General features: G+C 36.1%; 1 protein-coding gene across 1 annotated transcript in view; it reads left to right on the top strand.

Moving 5' to 3' along the window:
- The first annotated feature begins 2,755 nt into the window (after nucleotides 1-2,755).
- Nucleotides 2,756-12,243, top strand: part of GDPD4 (glycerophosphodiester phosphodiesterase domain containing 4) — a 61,805-nt gene continuing 52,317 nt past the window's right edge. The window contains exons 1-2 of the mRNA XM_006882928.1: nucleotides 2,756-2,811; nucleotides 7,499-7,592. Of these exons, the coding sequence (XP_006882990.1) occupies nucleotides 2,756-2,811; nucleotides 7,499-7,592 (150 nt within the window). The remainder of the gene's footprint in view (nucleotides 2,812-7,498; nucleotides 7,593-12,243) is intronic.

The raw sequence follows: 12,243 nt of genomic DNA, 5'->3' as shown, positions 1-12,243 counted from the left end.
AATTATGTGGTTCTTGTTATTTGCTTTGTTGATATGATGAATTAATTTTTCTTATGTTGAACCAGCTTTGCATACTTATTATGAATCCCACTTGGTTGATGTGTTATTTTTTTAATAGATTGTTGAATTCTATTGGCCAGGATTTTGTTAAGGATTTTCGCATCTATATTCATGAGAGATATTTGCTGTTCGTGTTCTTTTTTGCCTGTCTTTGTCAGAGGCAGTTTTAATCACACAGGAGAAAATTGTCCATCTTTCTCCCACAAAGCAGCAGGTAGATTTGAATCTTCAGGATTGCCACACAGTTTCTTTCCAGGGGAAATAACAGGAGTGCGTCAAGTCTGATTCTTGCTCTCAAGGAAATTACAGTCCACTGGGGAAAAGAGAAATGCACCCTAATGTCAATCCATTCCTGTGAGAGAAATGTTGTAATATACATGTATGTCTGCAGATACCAAGGTTGGGCTGAAGATACCTTTTTAGAAAGTGAGATTTGGTTGAGAATTGTATAGGCAAAGAAATGCATTTGAAAAGGCCTGGAGAACTGTTTAAAAGGGATATATGATTAGATATTATTGTTATGACAGGAGTCTAGGAGGTAGCATAGTGAAGTGAACTTGGGGGAAGGGATTGAATAACAATGGAAGAATTTTTTCTTTTACTTTTCAAGAAGAAAAGCTAATTGGGGGGAGGGGTGGGCAGGGGGAAAAGTACAATAGTGAATGAATGGAAATCCAAAGTCTCTGTAAACTTTCATTAAAAGAATTTTTTTAAAAAAAGGGAAAAAAGAAAAGGCATGGAGGAACCAAAGAATGTGAAGACTGATACAAAGTTCAATCTAGATGGAATAGAGGATATGAATGGTGAAGTGATAGAAAATGAAACTAGAGAGGGATCTGAGTCAGATGTTGTGTAGTTTAAAGAATTCGACCTTTGCCAGGTTAGTTGTAAAGAAATCTTGAATATTTTTAAGCCAGTGATATTGTCCAAACTATTTTTTGTAAAGATTATTTGATTGTATCTTGGAAGGTGGTTTGGAAGGGACTATAAAGGAGGCAATAGCAATATGCCAGATAAGATTAGAGAAGATTGTAAAACTGGGAAAAGTGCATAGATGTAACCAATATTAACTAGACAGTAATAGTCACATGAGAGCTATAAAGAAAGACAAATGGAAGGAGAAAGGAACATTTGACAATGACATTGGGACAGTGTGGTATAATGGAATAATGGGAAAATCTCTGATTTTTCATACATACATGGTACTAGGTATGAGTCCTAATTTCCACACTGACCTTGGGCTGCTTACTTGACTTCTCTGCCTCTGTACAACAAGGATGTCAAACTAGATGATCCTCAAGGCTCCTTTTTGCTCAATGGAAGGATAGTGTAAGAGTTAAGGGTTTCCAGATTCTGAATTCCCACCACTAGATATTATTAATGCATCTAAGTTGCATGTTTGATCAATTTCAGACTACGGAAGTTGGTAGAAGACCTCAGTTTTATCTCTGGCTTTAGTGGCTGGTGTGTATATTTGAATAACAGATCTTCCTTGTGTTTATGTTCTGTCACTAACAGTATTGTACTTCAGGATAGCTTTTGAAATGTCCTTTTGACAAGAGATAAAAGTAATAGGTCAGTTGTAATTAATTATATTAACACAATAAAAAGTTTTGCATTTCCTCAAAAAGCTGAACATAGAAATTCCATGAGTATACCATTTTTCAGTGTCCCATTCCAGGCACTGTATGATTGTCTGATATTAAATGAATCAATGCCAGTCCATCTCAGATCACGAATGCCTAGGTTGTCTATCTTTATGCACTCCATTTAATTTTTTACAATTTAACAATTTTCTTAGATTCATGTTTTGGACTTTCTATATTTCAATTATTGGTAGATGTTTGCAGCTATTTCTTCACAATTTTTTAGTGTCTTCCAGCCTAAGTGGCTCGACTTCTGGCACTGTATCCAACAATGTTTCTTTGTTACCCATAAGGTTTTCAAGGGCCTGCTAATTCAATAGTGGATAGAAAGACCTTCTTCCTAGACTGTCTTAGTGTAGAAGCTCTGCTGAAACCTTAGTAGGAAGGTATTTGGAATACTGGTGCCATAGCCTCCAGCATCAAAGCATTGTGCAAGTCATCATAGTACAGCAAACTGACATGTCCTGGGGTGCTCTGTCAGGTCAGAGTTTTCCCCATTTCAGTGGAGTATAAATGAAAATGGATAAAGAGTTAAAGTGGATGAAAGAGTTAGTAGATAAATTAAAAATTCAACAAGTGACTGTTGAGAGCAATATTAATTTAAAAATAATACCACATATTTATTGTCAATACAAAGAAAAATCTGTTTTCTTATTCTCTTTTTTCTACAGAAGAACCAGCGTAGCAATAGATAGAAAATAAACACATAATTACAGTTTACTATAGTAAATGCTATAAATAGGCATATTATGCGTCCTCGAGTCGCCTGCGACTCATCATGACCCTATGCACAACAGCCCTAAAACCCTGCTCTATCCTGTGCCGATCTTACTGCCTCCAACACATTTGGTGCTGGGTAAGGAGTAGTCAGTCCAGCCTGGGAAAGGTAATGCAAATCACTGCATCTCTATTAATTTTAACAAGCAGATGCAGAAATTGACTGTTATGAAATTGAATAGATGAATGAAGTTAAGTTAGCCTTCTTTTTTTTTTCTTTCCAGAAAGAACTGTTGTTTTTACCATTCTTGATTGGTTCGTTTGGCTTCTCTATGCTTTTACTGTTCATATGGGTGGAAACATCAAATGAATATTTTGGTTTTGACTGGTGAGTCACTTTTTGGATTTTCATGCAGGAGTGGCATCCACTTCCTAAACAACATACCTCTGGAAATTCTGTGAACTTTGATAAGAAGTTACAGAAAAGCTTCACGCCCTTTTGTCATAGGGTCTAAGTCATGCTTGACTCAGTCCTGCAATCAACAACAACAAAAGGCTCTTGGGTCTGATAACCATATGGATTGTACACCAGATTTAAAGATCTAGTAGCATAGGAGGTCACTGTGGACAAACCACAGATAATGGGTAAAAAGTGCCTCAGCTCACCCTGACTCTGAAGTGAGGATGGAAGTAAGGAAGCTTATCACCAGAACTCATTTTACTTCAATCATGACTTGTTCTGATCACCTCCTCCACCCTCTAGAGGTCATCACTAGCTTACATTTATGCTAATAATGCATTTTCTTTAGAATTTTATGGTCAGCATATGAATGAATGAAAATATAACCTAATTTTTCTAGCTGTTATCACTTGCATTATTTGTTCCACTCTTAATAGACATTTGATTTCCTGCCAGTTTTTGGCTGATTTTGAAAACTGCTGCCATGAACATATATACTGAACTACACACATCCAGATCTTTCTAGGATATATACAAAATTCAATTTCTGAGTCAAGAGTATGCCTCCTTTCAAATTTACTGAAGATGATGCCAACTTCTTTTTTCAAAGTGATTTTATAAATTTTTATTTCCACAAGCTGTACATTAATTTTTTTGCTCTACTTCCCCCCCCTCCCAATATTTGATGTTTTATGACCTAATTTTTTTGTCAGTTTGGTGGATGTAAGTTATGTCTCATTATGGTGTAAATTTTTCTGGTTATTAATGGGCTGCTACTTTTCATTAATAATCTGTTTGGATTTATTAATTTGTTAAGTAAAGGTTCAGTTCTTTCACTCATTTATCTTTTTGGGTCATATACCTTATGATTCATGGGAAATCTTTATATATGTATAAAATATATATGATAAAGGATGAAAGGCACAACATCACTAAAGAAAATGAAGACAGAGAAGTGATCAAGTGAGGAGAATGTGGTTACAATGTTGGTATTATAATTAATGTCATGAAATATATATATGAATGCTGAATGGAAAACCAGTTTCTTCTGTACATTTTCATTCATACTACAGTTTTTAAAATAATATTTCTGTACTTCACCCATTCATTCCCTACCCTAAGCTTCCAGCAATTTTTGCTCTTTTAACTCTCTCTATTGTTTTGCCTTATACACAGTCATAAATTATTTGGAACCATACAGTAGCTTTTCCAAACTAGTTTCATTCACTTAACAATGTACTTAAGATTTCTCCATGTCTTTTTGTGTCTTGATAGCTTATTTCTTTTTGTTGCTGAATAGTATTCTATTGCATGGATATACCACAGTTTAACAATTTACCTATGACAGGGCATCTTGGCTACTTCTAGTTTTGATCACTAGAAATGTTTTTAACATTTTTTAAAAAATAACTCATTTACTGTTGAATCAGAACCAATTTATAACTGATCCTCCAGCAGTTTTTCTGAGGTTGTATGTTGTAAACAGGAGAATGCCCATGTTTCTCCAAAGGAACCTCTAGTGGATTTGAACCACCAAAGAGGCACCAGCTTTGGACTAGCAACTCTACCCTCTAGGCCACCAGAGTTTAATTATGAATAAAAATACTATTAACTATTTATCTGGACATAAATTTCCAATTCTTTTGAATAAATACCTAAGAATGATGACTGGCTTGTATTGTAAGACTATTTAGCTTTGTAAGAAACTTCCAGATTATCTTCCTAAGTGGTTCTACCCTTTTGCATTACCACCAACAGGGAATGAGTGTTTCTGCTGCCCCACATTCTTACCAACACTTGCTATATTCAGTTATTTTGGCCATTCTAAATGTTATGTAGTTGTCTTATGATACAACCTTGCTAGCTGAAACTGAGGAGGACCTGAAGTGCTTACTGCAGAAGGTCAAGGACTCTAGTCTTCCATATGGATCGAAGCTCAACATCAAGAAAACAAAGAGTCTTACCACTGGGCCAATTGACAGCACCATGATAGATAGAGAAGACATTGAGGTTGTTAACAATTACAGCTTACTTGGCTCCACAATCAACATTCTTACCACCAGCAGTCAGGAAATCAAAAGACTAATTGCATTAGGTACATCTACTGTCAGAGACCTTTCTAGAGTACTGAGAAGCAATGATGTCAGTCAAGAGACTAAGGTTTGCCATGGTCTTTGTAATTGCTAGCTATGTATCAGAGAACTAAACAATTACTAAGTATGATAGAAGAAGAGTCGATGCCTTTGAGTTCTTGTGCTGGAAAAGAGTCTTGAACATACCACACACTGTCAAGAAAACAAATATGTCTGTCTGAGAAAGGGTGAAACCATGTTTTTCCTTGAAGGTTAGATTTTGAAGCCCCATCTACATAGTTTGGGCACATGGCCAGGATGAACCAGTCCTTGGAAAAGGACATCATGCTTGGAAGGGTGGGGAACAGTGAAGGAGAGGAAGACCTCAGAAGAGATGGATTGATACAGTCACTAGGGCAATGAGTGTAGGTGTATTGAAGTCAGTGAGACTGACTCAGGACAGAGCAGGTGTCAGAGCTGTTGTACATGGAGTTACTATGAGTTGTGAGTGACTTACAGCACATAACGACAACAACAATAACAACAATATATAGGGTATTCTAGTGGCCTAGTCCACATAGAGTTCTGCTGCTAAGCCAAAGGCCTGACGGGTGGTTCGAATCTACTCTGTGGAAGAAAGCTAGACGATGTCTTCTCTTGAGATTTACAGCCTCAGAAATCCATTGAAAGGCCATCTGTGGGTTAATTCTAACTTGACAGCAATGAGTTTTTTGGTTCTAACAATATTTTATTTAAGCATCTTTTCATATTGTTATTTTTAACATTTGTATAAAAATATACACATCTTTAGTGTGATGTCTGTATACATATTTTGTCATTTTGTAACTGACTTGTTTATTTTCTTAGTGTTGATATGTATGCATTCTTTGTATATCTTAGACACAAATTTTATATCAGATAAATGGTTTGAATATATTTTCACCAGTCCACTGATTGTCTTTTTTCTTCTCTTATTAATATTTTTCTCAGAGCAGAAGTGTTTAATGAAATCCAACGTAACAATTTTTTTTCAAAGATCATGAATTTGGTGTTAGATATAAAAACTCATTGTCAAATCCAAGGTCAACTAGACTTTTTTCTATGTTACCTCCTAAAATTTTCTGTCATCAATATTTTGTAGTTTTCCTTAAAGAAATCTTATACAGTATTATTTTATTGGATTTATAAGTAATTTTTTGTGCTACTATGAATGCCATGGTAATTTTTGTTTAGAAGTTCAATTTTTTAATTCTCTTTTCTTTTTAATTTTTCTATATATTATATCTTAGAAGTTTCTTTTATAAATATCATGTGAGTTGTTATGTGCTTTTGAGTTGGAATCAACTCATAGCTGATCATCTAGTGGGTTTTTAGAGGATATAAATCATATGGGAGGAGACATAGCTCGATTTTTAAAAATCCAGACTGACAATATGTATGTTTTTATGTTATTAATAAAAAATAATTATTTTCTAATATGATTACTGTTATGTTTTGGATTACATCTATAACCTTTCTTAAACTGTTATGTATTACTTCTTTCTTTTTTTTTCACCTTTCTTTGACATTGAGCTTTTTTTAAATTATTAATTAATTTTTGTTTCTACTAAATTACAAGTATACCAAATTGTCTGTCCTAATTGAGTGCCAGCCCAAAGGCATGCAGTTCAAATCTACCAGCTTCTCCACAGGAGAGAGATGGACAGTCTTCTCCTATCCAGTTACCTGTCTCTGAAAACATGCTGGAGGTTCAGCATTGAGTCAGCTCGGTCTCAATGATACATAACAACACAACATAACCCATTTTTTTTGGTACCTATCCTAAAAATTCAAATGAATAACTTGATCGTTAGTAACTTTTCCTAAATTTTATCAAGAACAGCAAAAGATCAGAACTGTTTTCAAAGAATTTTAAAGTCTCTTATAGTAACAGTATAATGAATATGTTGACCGCCCAAATGTGTTGATTACTCAAATTGAACCCATTGCTGTCAAGTCTCTTCCAGTTCGTAGTGACCCTTCATCAGGTTCCCAAGGCTGTGAATCTTTATAGGAGGAGACTGTCCTTTTCCCCATGGAATGCCTGTTGGATTTGAACTATGCCACCTGGGCTCCTGTTGATTAATTAACAATCTATAAAAAATATACATGTACACAGAGAAGGAACCTGTCCAAATGGAAAGTCTTAGTTTTGCTAAGGGGGTGATATAGGAAGACTCCCTTTAAAAAAAAAATATATTCCAGAATACATGTATTTTTATATTATTGTATTAAAGAGGACACATTTTTTAATATATAAGCTAATTCTTTTTAAAAAATATACTATTTATACAGACCATATTATTGTACTAAGATACCTATAGGAGAGCATTCAAACTCTTAAACTGAGTTATCTCTAAGAGTCTTTCCACACTGCACTCTACTACTAAGTCCCTAAACCTCTTATGTTTTTCCTTTGCTGACCCAGTCTGGTGTTTTGTTATCACTGGCAGAAACTCTAGTGCTTTCCATTGTGTGTTAAGGGTTAAACACATTTTTTACAGGGCTGTGTACTTAACTACAGGAGTATGGTTCTACTGGTCCATTGTTTTGCTGTCTGTTATTGGGATCCTGACTGCCTACACTTCACTGCTGTTGGTGAGTAAGCTTCCCATTTCCCTCACTTTTTTTAAAAAAAAAAATATACTTTATTTGGTATGAACAGGTTTGAACATATTCTGTTTTTAATTTCCATTCATTCTTTGTAATACATTTTCCTCCCTGTCCCCCTCTACCCCTCCATTCACTTTTTTTCTTGGGAAAAAAGTTCTTTCATTTTTATACAGTCCCAACCCCCAACTACTTTACTATACAACTCTTATTCTGGACTCTTGTCATGCCAATAATACCTAATCATATGTTCTTTTTATACAGTTCTGTCCCTCATCAATATTTATCCACTCTTTTCTTAGTTTCCCCCAAGCCCCATATCAATCCTGTTCTATAACAGTGGCATTATACAGTATTAGTCTTTTTGTGACTGAGATATTTCGCTCAACGTAATGTCCTCTATGGTCACCCATTTTGTATAATATTTCATTAATTCCTTGTTTTTCAATGCTGCATAGTATTCCTGTGTGAATATACCAATGCTTCTCTATCCATTCGTTTGTTGATTGGCACTTAGGTTGTTTCCAACTCTTTGCTATTGTGAACAAAGCAGCAATGAACATGGGTGTGCATGTATCTGCTTGGGTATTTCAGTAGTGGCATTACTGGGTCAAATGGTATTTTTATTTCCAACTTTTTTTTAATTTATTTTATTATTTTTGTGTGAGTGTACCGTCAAATCAGATCTGACTGGTACAGGAGGAGATTGTCCCTCCTTCCCCGGCAGAGCATCTGGTGGATTTGAACCATGCGCCTCTGGGATTGTAGTTGCAGCTCCTTACCACTAGGCCACCAGAACTCCCCTTATTTCCAACTTTTTGAGAAAGCGCCATACCACCTTCCACAATGGTTGCACCATTTTACACTCCCACCAACAGTAAATAAGGGTTCCAGTTTCTCCACAACCTCGCCAACACTTATTGCTAGCTGCTCTGTTAAATTTTGCTATCCTACTGGGGTGAGATGATATGATGATATGCTTGTTTTGATTTGCATCTCTCTGAGAGCTAGGGATTTTGAACATTTCTTCATGTGTTTGTTTGCCATCTGAATGTCTTCTTTGGTGAAGTATCTGTTCATATCCTGTGCCCATTTTTCAATTGGGTCATTTGCCTTTATCCTTTAGTGTTCCCTCACTTTTTTATAAGTAGATTCATGAGGATTGTCTTGCTTTGAAAACCCAAGGTCTTCCTTCTTTAGCAGAGTTTGGTTTTAAGTCAGCTACTTGAGTTTTAGAATGAGAGGTGGTGGTTGTGATTTGGTGCTCTTGAGTTAACTATAACTCAAGACTGCTCTGAACAACAGATCAGAGTCCTGTCCTCTCCTGCGCCATCCTCAGCATCTCTACATGCTTGACTCCCTTGTTACAGTCAAGAATTGAGGGCGGGGAGAGGGGGACATTTCTAATATTACAGAATGCACCTTACCAAATTGACCTTCTTAGAGGTTGGCAGAAAAACCTGCTTCTAAAGCCCTGTTTGATAATCTATCCTATGGCTCACTCACTCAATATTGTCACTTTAGACATCCACAGCTTCCTATCAGCAATTTGATCTGATTGATTTACCTCATTTCATACTCCATCCCCTGAGAACTAGTCTCTTTAGGGGGGGCCTTATGAACGAGCTAGTTTGTTAAATCTGTTCTAATGTGCAAACGCTAGTTATTTCACCCACATATAAAGTCCATTTGAGCAAAAATAATTTAGCAGTAGTGACCATGCCCCTTTGACATAGTAGTTTAGTATAGTGTGGAAATTCCAAGACAAGCAAGAAAAGTCTGTGGAGTTGGGGAGTTTATAAGAGGATAACAGTAGAAAATTAGAGGGTTTTAGTATTCATATATAGGGGATATCTTTCTCTGAATCTGTTATTCTCAGTCCCTACTGATTTCCTTTCTGGTACAGAAGAAATCAACCTCCCATTGTAATCTGCACTAATTTTTTATTTCAACAAAATTTGTTCAGAATTGCTAAGAGCAGAATATGGTGCTTGGGAATACAATACCTACTCAGAGACCAACATAATATGTGTCGTTTCTGTTTTCAGGCACAATATTTCATAAAAATAGTACTGAATATAAAGTCAACACCCCTTCACTCACTGATCTTAGCATCTGGTAGAGCTAAGCTATGGATAAAAATGACTAATACAAGGTAGAGTATTACAGTAGTCACTGTTGTTTTTAAGTGCCACCAAGTCAATTGCAATGCATAGCAACTCTATAACAACAGATCTGAGCCTTGCCCTATTCTGTGCCATCCTCATGGTTTCTGTTATGCTAAAATCCATTGTGGTAGGCACTGTGTCAGTGCGTCTTTTTGAGGATATTTCTCTGACTAGAAGGATGTCTCTCTCCAAGGACTGATTTCTCCTAAAAATATACCCAAAGTAAGTGAGATGAAATTCCATCATTTTTATATCTCTAAGAAACATCTTGGTGGAACTTCCTTCAAGAAAGGTTTGTTTGTTCTTTTGGCAGTCCATGGTATATTCAGTACTATTTAATCTAAAGGCATCAGTTCATCTTCTGTCATCTTTCTTTATTTTCAATTTAGATGGGTAGGAAACAGGTGAAAATACCATGGCCTTGATAAAGCACTTGATAAAGTCTTTAAACTAATAGCCTTGCTCTTTAACACGTTAGAGATGCCCTTGACAGGAGATTTGCCCAGTGCAATACATCTTTTGATTTCTTGACTGCTGCTACCATGGACTTGCTCGTAGATCCAAGTAAAATGAAATTATTGCCACCAGTCTTTTCTTCATCTATCCTGATATTGATATTGGTTAAAGGTGAAGATTTTTGTTTTCTTAATATATAGATATAATCCATATTGAAGACTATAGTCTTTTTTTTCTGCACAAAGTGTTTCAAATAGTCTTAATTCTCTGCAATCAAGGTTGTGTTATCTGCATAGCATAAGTTGTTGATGATTCTTTTTCCAATCCTGATACTAAATTCTTCTTCACATAGTCTTTTGTTATGTGCTGTCTAGTTGCCTGCAACTCGTAGTGGCCCTAACAGTTCTGAAGCATGCCCTATACTGAGCCAGTCTCACTGACTCCAACACGCTCCAACACCCTTTGCCCCAGTAACTATATCACTCCATCTCTTCCAGGGTCTTCCTCTCCTGCACTGTCCCTCCACCCTTCAGAGCATGATGTCCTTCTGCAAGGATCTGTCCCTCTTGCCAAAAGTATGTGAAATAGAGCTTCAAAATCTTAGCCTCCAAGGAGAAACTTGGTTTCATCCTCTCCAAGACAGACTTATTTGTTTTCTTGGTGGTCCAGCACCACAATTCAAAGGCATCAATTCTTCTGTCATCCTTAGTCATTGTACAGCTCTCTGATGCATAGCAAGGAATATACTATCACATAGTTTCTCAAATTATTTGCTCAGCATACAGATTGAATAAGTATGGAGAAAGAAATTAAGCCTGATACACATCTTTTCTGATTTTAATCCATACAATATTCTCTTGTTCTGTTAAGAAAACTGCTTCTTGGTCTATATAGGTTACAAATGAGCACAATTAAGTGGGATTTCTATTCTTCTCAATATTCCTTGGAGACAAAGATGATAAAGCTTCATCTCACCTACTTTGGGGATACTGTTAGGAGAGGCTATTCCTTGGAGAGGCTTGGAAAGTTGAAGGATTGGTGAAAGAGAGGAAGACTCTCAACCAAATGGATTGACACAGTGACTGCTGTAGTGGGCTTGAGTATGTCAGAAATGATGAGGATGGCACAGGACAGGACAGGGTTCTGAGCTGTTATTTGTATGGTTGCTATGAGTTTTGCTTAGCTTGATGGCACATACAACAATGTTAGCCATAATTTGTTATGATTCACACCATCAAATGCCTTTGCATAATCAATAAAACATCTTTTTGGTGCCTTCTGCTTTCAACCAAGATCTACCTGACATCAGCAATTTTGTTCCTTGTTCACAGCCTTTTCACACTCCAGTTTGAATTTCTGAAATTCCTTGTTGATGTACTGTTCCAACTGTTTTTTAAAAATAATCTTCATCAAGATTTTATTTGTATGTGATACTAATAATATTGTTTGATACTTTCCACAGTCTATTGGATTACCTTTTGTTAATGGGAACAAATATGGATCTATTCTAGTCAGTTGACTAGGTAGCTGTCTTCTATATTTGTTAGCAGAGACTGATGAGCACCTCCAGGGTTGTAACTGTTTCCTGAAACACTCCAATTGATATGTTATCAATTCCTGGGACTTTTTTTTTTATTTTTGCCAATACTTTCAGTACATCTTGGACTTCTTCCTTCAATAGTATTGGTTCTCGAGCATATGCTACTTCCTAAAATGGTTTAGTGTCACCTAAGTATTTTTGGTTATAGTGGCTCTTCGTATTCCTTCCTTCTTCTTTTGAAGCATCTTGCATCATTCAAGATTTTGTCCATAGAATCCTTCAGTGTTACATCTAGATGCTGGAACTTATTCTTCAGTTCTTTCACCTTGAGAAATGTCAACCATGGAAAGAAAACCTTTTGGTTTTCTTTTTAAGTTTATATATATATATTATTGGGGAAACATATTGGGGGTACAAGGAAGCGAGGGTTGGGGGCAGAAGGGTGAGGATGGGCAGGGATGCAGTTGCAGAGCTG

This window comes from Elephantulus edwardii, unplaced genomic scaffold (assembly GCF_000299155.1).
Source record: "Elephantulus edwardii isolate Elephantulus edwardi_28Jun2011 unplaced genomic scaffold, EleEdw1.0 scaffold00025, whole genome shotgun sequence".
Lineage (NCBI taxonomy): Eukaryota > Metazoa > Chordata > Mammalia > Macroscelidea > Macroscelididae > Elephantulus > Elephantulus edwardii.
Note: the sequence above shows the minus strand (reverse complement) of the source record. Positions and strands in the feature narration are given on the sequence as shown.